General features: G+C 41.9%; 1 protein-coding gene across 1 annotated transcript; it reads right to left on the bottom strand.

Moving 5' to 3' along the window:
• Nucleotides 1-13,111: 13,111 nt before the first annotated feature.
• On the bottom strand, nt 13,112-15,799 carry LOC112265013 (high mobility group protein B1). Its single transcript, XM_024441998.2, has 5 exons — nt 15,669-15,799; nt 14,614-14,776; nt 14,295-14,440; nt 14,029-14,203; nt 13,112-13,665 (listed from the first exon to the last, which is right to left on the bottom strand). The coding sequence occupies exons 2-5, from the start codon at nt 14,758-14,760 to the stop codon at nt 13,552-13,554; spliced, it is 582 nt and encodes a 193-aa protein (XP_024297766.1). The 5' UTR covers nt 14,761-14,776; nt 15,669-15,799; the 3' UTR covers nt 13,112-13,551.
• Between the last annotated feature and the right edge of the window lie 3,041 nt (nt 15,800-18,840).

The following is an 18,840-nucleotide window of genomic DNA, read 5'->3' as shown; positions in this document are numbered from 1 at the left end:
AGTCCTGAGGCATGGTCCTAGGGCTCAGGTCCTCCAAGAGAGAGCATACTTAAATTCACACAGGCTACCGGATAAGACAGGAGAAATACTCCAGATATAACAGACTGACCCTAGCCCCCCGACACACAAACTACTGCAGCATAAATACTGGAGGCTGAGACAGGAGGAGTCAGGGGACACTGTGGCCCCATCCGATGATACCCCCGGACAGGGCCAAACAGGCAGAATATAACCCCACCCACATTGCCAAAGCACAGCCCCCACACCACTAGAGGGATATCTTCAACCACCAACTTAACATCCTGAGACAAGGCAGAGTATAGCCCACAAAGATCTCCGCCACGGCACAACCCAAGGGGGGGAGCCAACCCAGACAGGAAGACCACGTCAGAGACTAAACCCACTCAAGTGACGCACCCCTCCTAGAGATGGCATGGAAGAGCACCAGTAAGGCAGTAACTCAGCCCCCCCGTAATAGGGTTTGAGGCAGAGAATCCCAGTAGAGAGAGGGGAACAGGCCAGGCAGAGACAGCAAGGGCGGTGTGCCTTTCCGTTCACCTTCACACTCCTGGGACAGACTACACTCAATCATAGAGCCTACTGAAGAGATGAGTCTTCAAAAAATACTTAAAAGTTGAGACTGAGTCTGCGTGTCTCACGTGTAGGCAGACCATTCCATGAAAATGGAGCTCTATAGGAGAAAGCCCTGCTTCCAGCTGTTTCCTTAGAATTCTAGGGACAGTAAGGAGCCCTGCGTCTTGTGACCGTAGCGTAAGTGTAGGTATGTACGGCAGGACCAAATCGGAGCAAGCCCATGTAATGCTTTGTAGGTCAGCAGTAAAACCTTGAAATCAGCCCTTGCCTTAACAGGAAGGCAGTGCAGAGAGGCTAGCACTGGAGTAATATGATCACTTTTAGTCAAGATTCTAGCAGCCGTGTTTAGCACTAACTGAAGTTTATTTAGTGCTTTATCCACGTAGCTGAAAGTAGAGCACTGCAGTAGTCTAACCTAGAAGTGACAAAAGCATGGATACATTTTTCTGCATCATTTTCGGACAGAATGTTTCTGATTTTTCCAATGTTACTTAGATGGAAAAAAAGCTGTCCTTGAAACAATTTGATATGTTTGTCAATAGAGCGATCAGGGTCCAGAGTAACGCCGAGGTCCTTCACAGTTTTATTTGAGACAACTGTACAACCATCAAAATTAATTGTCAGATTCAACAGAAGAACTCTTTGTTTCTTGGGACCTAGAACAAGCATCTCTGTTTTGTCCAAGTTTAAAAGTAGAACATTTGCAGTCATCCACTTCCTTTATGTCTGAAACATAGGCTTCCAGGGAGGGCAAATTTGGGGCTTCACCATGTACAGCTGTGTGTCATCCGCATAGCGGTGTTTCCGAATGACATCCCCAAGAGGTAAAATATATAGTGAAAACAATCGTGGTCCTAAAACGGAACCGTCAGGAACACCGACATTTACAGTTGATTTGTCAGAGGACAAACCATCCACAGAGACAAACTGATATCTTTCCAGATAAGATCTAAACCAGGCCAGAACTTGTCAGTGAAGACCAATTTGGGTTTCCAATCTCTCCTAAAGAATGTGGTGATCGATGGTATCAAAAGCAGCACTAAGTTCTAGGAGCACAGGACAGATGCAGAGCCTCGGTCTGACGCCATTAAAGGTAATTTACCACCTTCACAAGTGCAGTCTCAGTGCTATGATGGGGTCTAAAACCAGACTGAAGCATTTCGTATACATTGTTTGTCTTAGGGAAGGCAGTGAGTTGCTACGCAACAGCTTTTTCAAAAACGTTTGAGAGGAATGGGAGATTCGATGTAGGCCGATAGTTTTTTAAATAGTTTCTGGGTCAAGGTTTGGCTATTTCAAGAGAGGCTTTATTACTGCCACTTTTAGTGCGTTTTGTGCACATCCGGTGCATAGGGAGCCGTTTATTATGTTCAACATAGGAGGGTCAAGCACAAGAAGCAGCTCTTTCAGTAGTTTAGTTCGAATAGGGTCCAGTATGCAGCTTGAAGGTTTAGAGGCCATGATTATTTTCATCATTGTGTCACGAGATATAGTACTAAAAAACTTGAGTCTCTCCCTTGATCCTAGGTCCTGGCAGAGTTGTGCAGACTCAGGACAACTGAGCTTTGGAGCAATATGCAGATTTAAAGAGGAGTCTGTAATTTGCTTTCTAATAATCTTGATCTTTTCCTCAAAGAAGTTCATGCATTTAATCACTCTTGAAGTGAAAGCCATCCTCTCTTGGGGAATGCTGCGTTTTAGTTAGATTTGCGACAGTATTTTCCTCAATTAAGTTGGAAAAATAGGATAATCGAGCAGCAGTGAGGGCTCTTCGATATTGCACGGTACTGTCTTTCCAAGCTAGTCGGAAGACTTCCAGTTTGGTGTGGCGCCATTTCCGTTGCAATTTTCTGGAAGCTTGCTTCAGAGCTCGGGTATTTTCTGTATACCAGGGAGCTTTTTTCTTATGACAAATGTTTTTTGTTTTTAGGGGTGCAACTGCATCTAGGGTATTGCGTAAGGTTAAATTGAGTTCCTCAGTTAGGTGGTTAACTGATTTTTGTCCTCTGACGTCCTTGGGTAGGCGGAGGGTGTCCGGAAGGGCACCTAGGGATCTTTGGGTTGTCCGAGAATTTATAGCACGACTTTTGATGATCTCTGGTTGGGGTCTGAGCAGATTATTTGTTGCGATTGCAAACGTAATACAATGGTGGTCTGATAGTCCAAGATTATGAGGAAAACATTAAGATCCACAATATTTATTCCACGGGACAAAACTAGGTCTGTGGCAGTGAGTAGGTCCAGAGACATGTTGGACAAAACCAACTGAGTCGATGATGGCTCCGAAAGCCTTTTGGAGTGGGTCTGTGGACTTTTCCATGTAAATATTAAAGTCACCAAAAATTTGAATATTATCTGCCATAACAACAAGGTCCGATAGGAATTCAGGGAACTCAGTAAGGAACGCTGTATATGGCCTAGGAGGCCTGTAAACAGTAGCTATAAAAAGTGATTTGAGTAGGTTGCATAGATTTCATGACTAGAAGCTCAAAAGACGAAAACGGCGTTTTTTTTTGTAAGTTGAAATGTACACCTCTGCCTTTGCGGGACGTGAAGGGGATATGGTCAATAGTGTAACCAGGAGGTGTGGCCTCATTTAACACAATAAATTAATCAGGCTTGAGCCATGTTTCCGTCATGCCAATCACATCAAGATTATGATCCGTGATTAGTTAATTGACTATAACTGCCTTGGAAGTGAGGGATCTAACATTAAATAGCCCTATTTTGAGATGTGAGGTATCACAATCTCTTTCAATAATGACAGGAATGGGGGATGTCTTTATTCCAGAGAGATTCTTTTATTTATTTTTATTTCACCTTTATTTAACCAGGTAGGTTAGTTGAGAACAAGTTCTCATTTGCAACTGCGACCTGGCCAAGATAAAGCAAAGCAGTTCGAAAGCACATACAACAACACAGAGTTACACATGGAATAAACAAACATACAGTCAATAATACAGTAGAAAAGGTCTGTATACAATATGTGCAAATGAGGTAGGATAAGGGAGGTAAAGGCAATAAATAGACCATGGTAGTGAAGTAATTACAATATAGCAATTAAACACTGGAATGGTAGATGTGCAGAATATATATATATATATATATATATATATATATATACTGCTCAAAAAATAAAGGGAACACTTAAACAACACAATGTAACTCCAAGTCAATCACACTTCTGTGAAATCAAACTGTCCACTTAGGAAGCAACACTGATTGACAATAAATGTCACATGCTGTTGTGCAAATGGAATAGACAACAGGTGGAAATGATAGGCAATTAGCAAGACACCCCCAATAAAGGAGTGGTTCAGCAGGTGGTGACCACAGACCACTTCTCAGTTCCTATGCTTCCTGGCTGATGTTTTGTTCACTTTTGAATGCTAGCGGTGCTTTCACTCTAGTGGTAGCATGAGATGGAGTCTACAACCCACACAAGTGGCTCAGGTAGTGCAGCTCATCCAGGATGGAGCATCAATGCGAGCTGTGGCAAGAAGGTTTGCTGTGTCTGTCAGTGTGGTGTCCAGAGCATGGAGGCGCTACCAGGAGTCAGGCCAGTACATCAGGAGACGTGGAGGAGGCCATAGGAGGGCAACAACCCAGCAGCAGGACCGCTACCTCCGCCTTTGTGCAAGGAGGAGCACTGCCAGAGCCCTGCAAAATGACCTCCAGCAGGCCACAAATGTGCATGTGTCTGCTCAAACGGTCAGAAACCGACTCCATGAGGGTGGTATGAGGGCCCGACGTCCACAGGTGGAGGTTGTGCTTACAGCCCAACACCGTGCAGGACGTTCGGCATTTGCCAGAGAACACCATGATTGGCAAATTCGCCACTGGCACCCTGTGCTCTTCACAGATGAAAGCAGGTTCACACTGAGCACATGTGACTGACGTGACAGTCTGGAGACGCCGTGGAGAACGTTCTGCTGCCAGCAACATCCTCTAGCATGACCGGTTTGGCGGTGGGTCAGTCATGGTGTGGGGTGGCATTTCTTTGGGGGGCGCCCGATCCCCAGACCTGAATCCAATTGAGCACATTTGGGACATCATGTCTCGCTCCATCCACCAACGTCACGTTGCACCACAGACTGTCCAGGAGTTGGCGGATGCTTTAGTCCAGGTCTGGGAGGAGATCCCTCAGGAGACCATCCGCCACCTCATCAGGAGCATGCCCAGGCGTTGTAGGGAGGTGAAACAGGCACGTGGAGGTCACACACACTACTGAGCCTCATTTTGACTTGTTTTAAGGACATTACATCAAAGTTGGATCAACCCTCCATGGGTTGATAAATTTGATTTCCATTGAGAATTTCTGTGTGATTTTGTTGTTAGCACATTCAACTATGTTAAATTAAGAAAAAAGTATTTAATAAGAACATTTCATTCATTCAGATCTAGGATGTGTTATTTTAGTGTTCCCTTTTTCCCTATTTTTTTGAGCAGTGTATGTATGTATGTGTATACATACATACATACATACATACATATACAGTGGGGCAAAAAAAGTATTTAGTCAGCCACCAATTGTGCAAGTTCTCCCACTTAAAAAGATGAGGCCTGTAATTGTCATCATAGGTACACTACAACTATGACAGAGAAAATGAGGGGGGGGAAATACAGAAAATCACATTGTAGAATTTTTAATTAATTAATTTGCAAATGATGGTGTAAAATAAGTATTTGGTCAATAACAAAAGTTTATCTCAATACTTTGTCATTGCCAACAAAGGGTATATAACAGAGGTCAAATGTTTTCTGTAAGTCTTCACAAAGTTTTCACATACTGTTGCTGGTATTTTGGCCCATTCCTCCATGCAGATCTCCTCTAGAGCAGTGATGTTTTGGGGCTGTTGGTGGGCAACACGGACTTTCAACTCTCTCCAAGGTGTCCAAAGAAGGGCCAGAGGTATACAGAATGGTGTCGTCTGCATAGAGGTGGATCAGAGAATCACCAGCAGCAAGAGCGACATCATTGATGTATACAGAGAAGAGAGTCGGCCCGAGAAATGAACCCTGTGGCACCCCCATAGAGACTGCCAGAGGTCCAGACAACAGGCCCCTCGATTTGACACACTGAAATCTATCAGAGAAGTAGTTGATGAACCAGACGAGGCAATCATTTGAGAAACCAAGGCTGTTGAATCTTGCCGATAAGAATGTGGTGATTGACAGAGTCGAAAGCCTTGGCCAGATCAATGAATACGGCTGCACAGTATTGTCTATTATCTATGGCCGTTATGATATCGTTTAGGACCTTGAGTGTGGCTGAGGTGCACCTATGACCAGCTCTGAAACCAGATTGCATAGCGGAGAAGGTACGGTGGGATTCGAAATGGTCGGTAATCTGTTTGTTAACTTGGCTTTTGAAGACCTTAGAAAGGCAGGGTAGGATAGATATAGGTCTGTATCAGTTTGGGTCTAGAGTGTCTCCCCCTTTGAAGAGGGGGATGACCTTATGGCTTGGTTTTTTTCATCTTCATGCACTGTCAACTGTGGGACCGGCGTGTGCCTTTCCAAGTCATGTCCAATCAATTGAATTTACCACAGGTGGTCTCCAAGTTGGAGACACATCTCAAGGATGATCAATGGAAACAGGATACATCTGAGATAAATTTCGAGTCTCATAGCAAAGGGTAAAAATAGTTATGTAAATAAGGTATTTATGTTTATTTTTAATACTTTTGAAAAATGTCTAAAAACCTGTTTTCATTTTGGCAATATGGGGTATTGTGTGTAGATTGACGAGGGAAAAGGGTTTTTAATCAATTTTATAATAAGGCTGTAACGTAACAAAATGTTAAAAAAATGTCAAGTGGTCTGATACTTTCCAAACGCACTGAATATACACTACAGGACCAAAAGTGGACACCTGCTCGTCGAACATCTCCTTCCAAAATCATGGGCATGCATTTTTTAAATTTAACTAGGCAAGTCAGTTAAGAGCAAATTCTTATTTACAATGACAGCCTAGGAACAGTGGGTTAACTTGTTCAGGGGCAGAACAACAGATATTTTACCTTGTCAGCTCGGTGATTCGATCTTTCAACCTTTCGGTTACAAGTCCAATGCTCTAACCACTAGACTACCTGTCACCCCATTAATAGGGAGTTGGTCCCCCCTTTACTGCTATAACAGCTTCCACTCTTCTGGGAACGCTTTCCACTAGATGTTGGAGCATTGCTATGTGGACTTGCTTCCATTCAGCCACAAGCACATTAGTGAGATCGGGTACTGATGTTGAGCAATTAGGTCAGGGCTCTGTGCAGGCTATTCAAGTTCTTCCACACCGATCTCGACAAACCATTTCTGTATGGACCTGCTTTTTGCACAGGGGTATTGTCATGCTGAAACAGGAAAGAACCTTCCCCAAACTGTTGCCACAAGGTTGGAAGCACAGAATTGTCTAGAATGTCATAATATGCTGTAGTGTTTAGATTTCTCTTCACTGCAACTAAGGGGCCTAGCTCGGACCATGAGAAAGCCGTAGACCATTATTCCTCTTCCACTAAACTTTACAGTTGGCACTCTGCATCCGGGCAGTAAGTGTTCTTCTGGCGTCCGCCAAACCCAGATTTGTCCGTTGGACTGCCAGATGGTGAAGTGTGATTCATCACTCCAGAGAACTCATTTCTACCGCTCCAGAGTGCAATGGCGGCGAGCTTTTCACCACTCCAGCCGACGCTTGGTGATCTCAGGCTTGTGTGCGGCTGTTCGGCATTGGAAACCCATTTCATGAAGCGCCTGATGAACAGGTCTCGTGCTGACTGAAGTTGGAACTCGGTAGTGGGTGATGCAACCATGAACAAACGATTTTTACACACTACATGCTTCAGATTTTCAAAAATGTAACTCGGCCACTCAGGAACATTCAATATCTTCTTGGTAAGCAACTCCAGTGTAGATTTAGCCTCTGTGTTATATGTTTTTGTCCTGTTGGAAAGCAGACTGCAACAGGCTTCCCTCTAGGAATGTGCCTGTGCTTAGCTCCATTCTGTTTATTTTTATCCTGAAAACTCCCCAGTCAACAATTACAAGCATACCCTTAACATGATGCAGCCACCACTAATGCTTGAAAATATGGAGAGTGGTACTCAGTAATGTGTTGTATTGGATTTGCCCCAAACATAACACTTTGTATTCAGGACAAAAAGTGAATTGCTTTGTCACATTTCTTGCACTATTACTTTATTGCCTTTTTTTGGAAACAGGATGCATGTTTTGGAATATTTTGATTCTGTACAGGCTTCCTTCTTTTTACTCTGTCAATTAGGTTAGTATTGTGGAGTAACAACATTGTTTTTGATCCATCCTCAGTTTTCTCTATCACAGCCATTGAACTCTATAACTGTTTTGAAGTTACCATAGGCATCATGGTGAAATTCCTCAGCGGTTTCCTTCCTCTCCAGCAACTGGGTTGGGAAGAACGCCTGTATCTTTGTTGTGACTGGGTGTATTGATACACCATCCAAAATGTAATTATTAACTCACCACGCTGAAAGGGATATTCAATGTCAGATTTGTTTTTGGACCCATCTACCAATGGGTGCCCTTCTTTGCGAACCATTGGAAACCTCCCTGGTTTTTGTGCTTGAATCTGTGCATGAAATTCACTGCTCGACTGAGGGACCTTATAGATAATTGTATGTGTGGGGTACAGAGATGGGGTAGTCATTTAAAAATCATTTTAAACACTTATTGCATCCATGCAATTTATGTGACTTGTTAAGCACATTTGTACCCCTTAACTTATTTAAGCTTTCCATAACAAAATGATTGGATAATTATTGACTCAAGACAGTTTTTTGTCATTTCTAAACATTTCTAAACACATAATTCCACTTTGACATTATGGGGTATTGTGGGTAGATCAGTGACACAAAATCCCAATTTAATCAATTTTAAATTCAAGCTGAAGGCACTGTAAATGCATCAACCTAATTCTCTCCATATCTCTAACCATTGGCTACTTTTCCCACTTTCCGCACTCACTCCGCCACCGTTTGAATCTCTCTCTCTGTGTGTGTGTGTGTGTGTGTGTGTGTAGGGGGACTTTTCTAAGTACAGGTAGAGCGATACATGGTAAAGACACAGATAGAGATAATCCAGACCATATCATAATTCCATTTCTCAGCATTTCCTGTTTTACGCACCCTTACTACTGCAGTGCACAATATGTCCACTTTTTAATGTTTGGGAAACAAAGCCCTAGATAATTACAGAAAGGGTGGATACCTCACAGTTATATTACAGTTTTTCTCAATTGCTAAAACACAATTTCTGAAACCTTGCTCCATTTCCCGAAAACATTAAATACAAAACCTCATCTTCAAGCACTACTTACATAACCTCTGACTCCTCTTGCAAAATGAAACATTCGCCTCAAAACAGTTTTACCTGTGTTCAAAATCAAACACTGCTCTTAAATCATAAACAAAGTGATCAAAATGATATACATTCTCAAGCAGTCAGTAAACATTACACCGAAAAATAGAAAACACATTGTTCAAAACATACAATTCTAAGAGAGAAGCACATTTTTAATCTAAAAAAGATTCATATTTTTACGTCAGTCTTTTGATGAACGAAAACATGTTCTATCACAGTAGCTCAAAATTGATCAGAAATTATTACTCTGCTTTGCTCTTTGCAGTTTTGTTTTTTGTTCTTCCTCCTCCTTGTACCCCTATTTTTACAGTACTGTACCCTGCATCTCACAAACGTGTCCTTTGTCTCTGTGATACTGTAATTCTTGTTCTTTGTTGATATGAACCTGCAACCAGTCAAAATCTATTGCCTTCTGAACAAATGAATTCAATGTGTACATTTTGGATTGTATTTCAATAATCATTTTATTTTTGGTCAACTCATACAGCAGATGCAGGGAGGCATATCTATGCCAGGTTCTGGAGTCTGTATAGCTCAGCATACTATTGCATTGCTTCACATATTTGATCAAAGGTCTTATGGTTGAACATAGATTCTATTTGAATTATTTAGTGATATGCATTTGTCAAGAGACACTGTTATTTCTTATTCCTTTCAGCTCATATTTGGAGCAATGGGCTTCAACAGTGCATCTCTGTCAAACGCTGTGGTTTTCAGGTGGTCCCTGCCATTTTCATCTCCTTATCATTTGTCCTTTTCCATATCTCCTTTGGACAGCAAACCTTCCTTTCCATGGCACCACTTGCTGGATTTACATACTACTTACATATAGTCGTGGCCAAAAGTTTTGAGAATGACACAACTATTAATTTCCAGTCTGCTGCTTCAGTGTCTTTAGATATTTCTGTCAGATGTTACTATGGAATACTGAAGTATAATTACAATTATTTCATAAGTGTCAGTCTTTTATTGACAATTACATGAAGTTGATGCAAAGAGTCAATATTTGCAGTGTTGACCCTTCTTTTTCAAGACCTCTGCAATTCACCCTGGCACGTTGTCAATTAACTTCTGGGCCACATCCCGACTGATGGCAGCCCATTCTTGCGTAATCAATGCTTGGAGTTTGTCAGAATTTGTGGGTTTTTGTTTGTCCACCCGCCTCTTGAGGATTGACCACAAGTTCTTAATGGGATTAAGGTCTGGGGAGTTTCCTGGCCATGGACCCAAAATATTGATGTTTTGTTCCCCGAGCCACTTCGTTAGCACTTTTGCCTTATGGCAAGGTGCTGGAAAAGGCATTGTTCGTCACCAAACGGTTCCTGGATGGTTGGGAGAAGTTGCTCTCGGAGGATGTGTTGGTACCATTCTTTATTCATGGCTGTGTTCTTAGGCAAAATTGTGAGTGAGCCCACTCCCTTGGCTGAGAAGCAACCCCACACATGAATGGGCTCAGGATGCTTTACTGTTGGCATGACACAGAACTGATGGTAGCGTTCACCTTGTCTTCTCCGGACAAGCTTTTTCCGGATGCCCCAAACAATCGGAAAGGGGATTCATCAGAGAAAATGACTTTACCCCAGTCCTCAGCAGTCCAATCCCTGTACCTTCTGCAGAATATCAGTCTGTCCCTGATGTTTTCCCTGGAGATAAGTGGCTTATTTCCTGCCCTTCTTGACACTAGGCCATCCTCCAAAAGTCTTCGCCTCATTGTGTGTGCAAATGCACTCACACCTGCCATCTGCCATTCCTGAGCAAGCTCTGTACTTGTGTTGCCCCGATCCTGCAGCTGAATCAACTTTAGGAGACGGTCCTGGCGCTTGCTGGACTTTCTTGGGCGCCCTGAAGCCTTCTTCACAACAATTGAACCACTCTCCTTGAAGTTCTTGATGATCCGATAAATGGATGATTTAGGTGTAATCTTACTGGCAGCAATATCCTTGCCTGTGAAGCCTTTTTTGTGCAAAGCAATGATGATGGAATGTGTTTCCTTGCAGGTAACCATGGCAGACAGATGAAGAACAATGATTCCAAGCACCACCGTCCTTTGAAGCTTCCAGTCTGTTATTTGAACTCAATCAGCATGACAGAGTGATCTCCAGCTTGTCCTCGTCAACACTCACACCTGTGTTAACGAGAGAATCAGACATGATGTCAGCTGATCCTTTTGTGGCAGGGCTGAAATGCAGTGGAAATGTTTTGGGGGGATTCAGTTCATTTGCATGGCAAAGAGGGACTTTGCAATTAATTGCAATTCATCTGATCACTCTTCATAACATTCTGGAGTATATGCAAATTGCCATCATACAAACTGAGGCAGCAGAACATTTATATTTGTGTCATTCTCAGAACATTTGGCCACGACTGTACACTTGTATTCTACTGCCACTATTGTGCAACTCGATCACACAAATAGAACCTTTTATGGTTAATACTAAACATTTATTCGAGCGTTCTAATAATTAGATTCAATAATCTCAGATGATAACCTTTATTTAAACGGTCATATGAAATCTACACTGCCTTCAGAGTATTCACACCCCTTGACTTTTTCCACATTTTGTTGTGTTTGTCTTCAAATTAAAACTGATTAAATTGAGATGTGTCATTGGCCTACACACAATACCCCATAATGTCAAAGTGGAATTTTGATTTTTGAAATGTTTACAAATGAATACAAAATGAAAAGCTGAAATGTCTTTGAGTCAACAAGTATTCAACCACTTTTTTTGGCAAGCTTAAAAAAGTTCAGGAGTAGAAATGTGCTTATCAAGTCCCACAATAAGTTGCATGGACTCACTCTGTGTGCAATAATAGTGTTTAACATGATTTTTGAATGACTACCTCATCTCTGTATCCCACATACAATTATCTGTAAAGTCCCTCAGTTGAGCAGTGAATTTCAAACACAGATTCAACCACAAAGATCAGGGAGGTTTTCCAATGTCTCACAAAGGCTTCCTTATGTAGAAGCTTCCTCCTTTTCACTCTGTCAATTAGGTTAGTATTATGGAGTTACTACAATGTTGTTGTTCCTTCCTCAGTTTCCTCCTTTCACAGCCATTAAACTCTGTAACTGTTTTATTGGTAGATGTGTAATAACAACAGACATTGAATATCCCTTTGATCATGGTGAAGTAATTAATTATACTTTGGATGGTGTATCAATACAACAAAGATACAGGCGTCCTTCTTAACTCAGTTGCCGGAGAGAAAGGAAACCGCTCAGGAATTTCACCATGATGCCAATGGTGACTTTAAAACAGTTAGAGTTTAATGGCTGTGATAGAAAACTGAGGACAGAACATTATAGTTAATCCCCAATACTAACCTAAATGACAGAGTGAAAAGAAGGAAGCCAGTAAACAATACAAGTATTCCAAAACTGCTAGCAATAAGGCACTTAACTTCATGTCTAATGTCCTGAATAGAAAGCGTTGTTTGGGGCAAATCCAACAAAACATCACCAAATACCACTTCATATTTTCAAGCATTGTGGTGGCTGCATTATGTTGTGTGTATGCTTGTTATTGGCAAGGACTAGGGTGTGTTTTAGGATAAAAAGAAATGGAATAGAGCTAAGCAGAGGCAAAATCCTAGAGGAAAACCTGATTGTCTGCTTTCCACCAGACACAAATTCACCTTAATGCAGGACAATAACCTAAAACACAGGAGTTTCTTACCAATACAAGATTGAACGTTAAGACTTTAATCAGCTTGAAAGTCTATAGCCACATTTGAACATGTCTGTATGGCAGTGGTTGACAACCAACCAACTTCAGAGCTTGAATAATTGTTTAAAGAATTCACAAATATTGTACTATCCAGGTGTGCAAAGCTGAAATTACTGACTCTGGTGAACATAATACTTAAGTAAATTAGAAATGTATTTCATTTAATTAATTAGCTAAAATATCTAAAAACGTGTTTTCACCTTGTCATTATGGGGTATTGTGTAGATGGATGAAAAAAAAATGTTTAATCGATTTTGAATTCAGTCTTTGACAACAAAATGTGGAATAAGTCAAAAGGGTATGAATACTTTCTGAAGGCACTATGTACATATTTATCAAAATCAACCAAATGCCTTAGTTCATGGTAAATCTTATCCAAAAAGAAAAACACATTTATTAAAAAAGACCTTTATTTAAGACATTCCTGAATGTCAGCTGCAATTAGAGTGGTATTCAAAGAACAATAAAAAGACCTTGTGACAAACATGAAAAAATATCCTTTCAAACAAATACAGGGGGAAAAAAACAAATACACTAGCTACCAACCCAGAAATCTGATTTGAGAGTTGCACACCTATTACTTCCATATTGTTTCATAATCCTCCAAAGCAGTCACAGGCAAGGGCAGGAACAACAACAAAAATATCAGAACATCAAATTCAAGACATGTAGTGTTAACTTTAAGGGAGCATAACACCATCCATCTTAAGAACATTAAATATACACACATCCTAATGTGTTCTCGTTGCATCTGGGTCTGTTCAGAGATGTAAGGTGTGTACAATAGAGTTACATAGCATTAAAACAAGTATGTAGGCTACAACAGCAGAGGCTACTCGTCATCATCCTCATCATCGTCATCTTCCTCATCATCCTCTTCTTCGTCGTCAGCAGCTGCGGAGGAGGCCGTATCCACTCTACCATTGGTGCGGTATGAGGCGATATCCTGTGTAACAACATAATTATTTAGAGCCTGACCAATATGCTTTTCTGGGATCCAAGACATCTGCAGACATACCATTTTACAGCGGGAAAATTAAAAAGCAATTTTTCCACACGGAATTCTCATAATGCCATCCAAAAGAACAATTGTCCAAGAAAATGCTTAAAACGTTACATTGTGACAATAGTGACATGAGAATGGTCACATGTATTTAGATAAGCATTATTTCCCTTTTTCCCCCATCCTATTTATTTAATATCAGTGGAATTGTCTGCAACCATCTTATTCAAATAAATTGTCACTGCATCGTGATCAGGAAATCAGACGTTTGTATATCAACCTCAATTTTAACAAAGCCCTACTCACCTTGTCGTATTTCTCCTTCAGCGTGGCGGCCTTCTTCTCGTACGGCTTCTTCTCCTCAGCTGCAGAGCTGTTCCACATCACTCCCAGCTTCTTAGCAGTGTCTCCAATGGACAGGCCTGGGTGCTCGCTCTTTATCTTGGCCCGGAAGTCAGCACAGAAGATGAAGAACGCAGACCTGAGAAACAAAAACAAATGCATGTCAATTCAAAGGGAAGTTTAATTCACCTCTATAATTGCTATCCAGTCTAGCTGCCATGCAAACCTACGGTGGTCTCTTGGGGGCATTAGGATCCTTGAACCTCTTCTTTTTCTGGCCATTGGGTGGGATGTAGTTCTTCATTTCTCTCTCGTAGCGGACCTTGTCTTGCTTCGCCATGTCTTCAAACTTGCCTTTTTCTTTAGGAGACATGGGCTGGATATAGAGGTATAAATTCAGATTACATATCTACATGGCCACCGCTAGACTGTCCACAAAGGTCACCCAAGTGTAACAAAACATACTATGGTGGAAATATAGCCATAATCATTCTAAATATATACCAGAAACATGTCACGTCACATTCATTCACTGTTGTGTAATGCTACCTTCCATCGCTCTGAGCATTTCTTGGAGAACTCAGCGAAGTTGACACTGGCTTCGGGGTGTTTCTTCTTGTGCTCTGCCCTGCAGGTCTGCACGAAGTAAGCATATGACGACATCTTGCCTCTCGGTTTCCTAGGATCTTTCCCCATGGTGACTTGTGTAGGTCTAGTAGGAGAGATACAGTAGATACAGTTTCAAAAACATAAAGCCAAATTTGTCACCCTGAGCTTTGGCCATATTAAATGAGTGTCCCTCCCTTGCTGCCCATAACAAATAATGGGGGCTGGGGGTACACGTCGCGACCTTTCTTGCAAATAAACATTTGTAATCACTAATAATGCTAACTAAATGCAAAACATATTTTTATACTGTTTGCAACTAATTAACGGTGCGATTGTGCAGAGGGTTGGTGTGCTGTCGCTAGCTACAACGGCAGTTCGCTATCTTCGAATCCAGCCCCCTCAACACCAAAACACTCAGCATATAGTTACTAGCTAGCCATCATGGATCCATCCCATTGTTGTGTCGTAGGTAACGAACCGTAGCCTTGCAGTGTGCTAGCGAACCGTTATAGCTAACTAACTAACGTCTTAGTGTTGCTAAAAACTCAATCGAGACTGAAAATCTGACTCGTATCACATGGGACAAAACAAGTACGTTTACAGCCAAGAAAATCGAGATGCTTTCTGTTAACGTTACCTAACGTCAGCGCAGCAGCCAAGCTTGCTTGTTAGCCACGGCTAGCCAGCTAGGTATAGCAAAAATAACTAACGTTAGGTAGCTCTCTAGATGTACTCAAATATAGCTCGATAGATGTCTGGCTTCCATGAGTTTGTAAAAGCAACTAACGTTACTGAAATCGTTTTAGGTGGTGCCTGAAAAAGGGTGGTTGTTCGCTGTCTTTGTTAGCCCCCATCTACATAGCTAGTTAACAAGCTAATGTTTTATGAATGCTCAGCATAATACACACATTTCAACAAAAATAAATAATTGCCATGTGCTTATTTCCAATAACTCGCTAAATATTTTAGCTAATATTTGTGGTGTTAATACATACCCTAAGTTAGCTAGCCAGCTGCCTCAACAAACAACAATGGGGCGGTGATTAATATTCCGCCAGAAGTACAAACAATCCCGTCACTTTCGTATGGTAATATTAAATCCTTCAAAATAAAAGCCCACAATTGAAATGTGGATCTTCTTAGTTGGGGCTTTAGTCAGGTGGCCAGGGTTCCGGTCTAGAAGTACGGTTTCGACAGCTCCTACAGTTTTGCTTCGGTACAGCAGTTTAAACGAAGAAGTCCGATTTGAAAATTCCTAATAAAACACTTTTGTCATCACTTTTTGTACACTAAACATCTATTTAATTATTCAAATAATTTTCGCTGAGGCCGATCCCCCCCCATCCCCCCGATCCCCCCCACCGATCCCCCAAAGATATTCATATTTTATATTCTTCCAATGTCTGCCATATTTTAGGATGACCTGATGATGACGTCGGACTCGTCACTGCTCATGCTGCTCCCTGTGTGCACTGAGTGCTAGTGTGCATGTGATGTTTGTCCGTATAAACTGTATGCAGATGCTGGTCCATATAAACCGGATGCAACCCAAATATAGATGGTCCTCTATCGGCATATGCGAATGTGAGTAGATTTCCTTGAATACAACGGCTGTCATCTTGGACGCAGTCTCACGTGCTTATTTAACTCAGTGGTTTTAGGTGCCTCGTACGAACAATCCTGATCTAGTGAAACAGAATGTAAGCTTGCGAGATCAGGATGGTTCGTACGAGGCGAGGGTTTTGATGGGGACGACATTCAAAAAGTTGTATTGCTGCCACTACTGGATTCAAAGTAAAAAAGAAAACCATACTTGATGGGGGAAAAACAAAGTTACTCCTCACAGCTAAAATAGTTGACGAAACAAAACCAAGCAAAACAGACTCCCAAGTCTTCCGTTCTTCAAAGTTCCATATCTCCCGACTCAGGCTCTGGGGCCTGAGAGAGTAGTACGGCTTGTGATAGCCTTCCATGTGACTCATTCGCAGAGAAGTCCTCCAATCTCAGAAACTGCTCCGCTGCATTCACAATGTTGTCAATTTTTGTAAACTTTTTCTCCACTTATGCAGTGTCGTTGATCACCATGGCCATAAAGAGTACAGAGTCGACCTTTCTAACCTGTAGAATATGCCTATCCACCAACAAAGGCACTACAGCGTTCACAATCTTGGGACAAATGCTTTTACACAGTAATTCATACACCCCAACTTCACCACTGTATGGAGGGACTCCACCTCAAAAAACAAAACAACAGATAGACTTTAGAATTTCTCTCTATTAACTACTCATTTCATCTGAAGTGCATCAATCTTCCAACTCGACTTCCCACGAAACGCCAGATATTTTTTCTCTCTGATCCAATATGTAATTAATATACAGCGAATGGAGTGGGTGGAGTTAGGAGTCACCAGCACTCTGTATAAAACCAGTTGGTCAGCACAATAGACCAAATTATGTTTTGCAGACTATATTGCGTAATTCTAATTACATATATTTGTAATATATTTGATTAAAAGTATACTTCGTTAAATATAGCCAATACAATAGCTTCAACATATCAGTATGTGTGTAAACTTTCTAAAGAAATGCTGGTATAAATAATACAATATTACAAATAAAAGTATGTCAACTTATCCATACATTTTTTTCAAAGGTGGTTGCAATGCTGTGAAAAACAGTTGTACTGCACTAGAGTGTAGCTTCATCTAAAATAAGGAGGAACGACAACAAGGTTCTAGTTTCAGCATGTTTTACTAGCCTAGTCTGTGCATGTTATACGTAGGTACGAATACCCATAAGGGCCTTCCTACTACATCTTCCCCTCTCCAATGAAGAAGAATTCAGCATTCAGAACCACTGAAGCATAACTGAAATATAATTTGGAACCAGTATTATTCTCTTAACATGCTAGTTCACATTCTGAAACAGTATGAAAGCATTCAATTACACAGTCTCTTTTGGCTGGGTATGGTCCTCAACAATATGTATTCTATTCATGTGACATAGTCTTTCAGCCACTCTGGTGGCTTCACATCCCTTTTTGGGCGAGCTTGTGGTTCTGTGAGAATGCTTTTTGGGCGAGCTTGTGGCTCTGAGAATGCTTTTTGGGCGAGCTTGTGGCTCTGTGAGAATGCTTTTTGGGCGAGCTTGTGGCTCTGCGAGAATGCTTTTGGGTGAGCTTGTGGCTCTGTGAGAATGCTTTTTGGGCGAGCTTGTGGCTCTGTGAGAATGCTTTTGGGTGAGCTTGTGGCTCTGTGAGAATGCTTTTTGGGCGAGCTTGTGGCTCTGTGAGAATGCTTTTTGGGGAGCTTGTGACTTTCTGAGAATGCTTTTTTTGGGCGAGCTTGTGGCTCTGTGAGAATGCCTTTTGGGCGAGCTTGTGGCTCTGTGAGAATGCTTTTTGGGCGAGCTTGTGGCTCTGTGAGAATGCTTTTTGGGCGAGCTTGTGGCTCTGTGAGAATGCTTTTTGGGCGAGCTTGTGGCTCTGTGAGAATGCTTTTTGGGCGAGCTTGTGACTTTCTGAGAATGCTTTTTGGGCGAGCTTGTGGCTCTGTGAGAATGCCTTTTGGGCGAGCTTGTGGCTCTGTGAGAATGCCTTTTGCGCGAGCTTGTGGCTCTGTGAGCATTCTCTCCTTCCCCCTCTTTTTGTGTGTTGTCTGTGGCCTCCTCAGCCTGTGTGGCTGGTAGATCTGGAAGAGCTCTGAGGTGTGTTTTGTTCCTCCGTACCTCCTCTGAGCCTGTGTCCACCATATAGGAACATGGGGCATCCGCTTTTCTCAGCACTATTGCTGGTGTCTTTGAGTTTGTATTCCACACACATTGACCTTCTGTAAACTTTGGTCTCTCCGTAGCACGGTGTCTCTGATTAAAGTCTCCAGTTTGTTTGCTTCAGCCGTTTGTCCCTCTCAGCCAAGGCCTTCCTGTTAGGTCATTGAGATTTAAACTGAGCCGGCGAGACAGGCAATGGGGAGTGCAGCCTCTTGCCCATCAGGTGCTCGGCAAGTGACGGCCCATGATGCAGTGTAATTCTGTAAGCTAACAGAGCCCTGTATGGATCCTTGTTGTTTTTCAGCAGTCCCTTGACTGTTTTCACAGCTCTCTCTGCCTCACCGTTGCTCTGTGCATGGTAGGGGCTACTGGTCACGTATGAAGTCATATTCTGCAAAA

Source organism: Oncorhynchus tshawytscha, linkage group LG13 (assembly GCF_018296145.1).
Source record: "Oncorhynchus tshawytscha isolate Ot180627B linkage group LG13, Otsh_v2.0, whole genome shotgun sequence".
In the NCBI taxonomy this organism is placed as follows: domain Eukaryota; kingdom Metazoa; phylum Chordata; class Actinopteri; order Salmoniformes; family Salmonidae; genus Oncorhynchus; species Oncorhynchus tshawytscha.
This window is presented reverse-complemented; position numbering and strand designations above follow the sequence as displayed.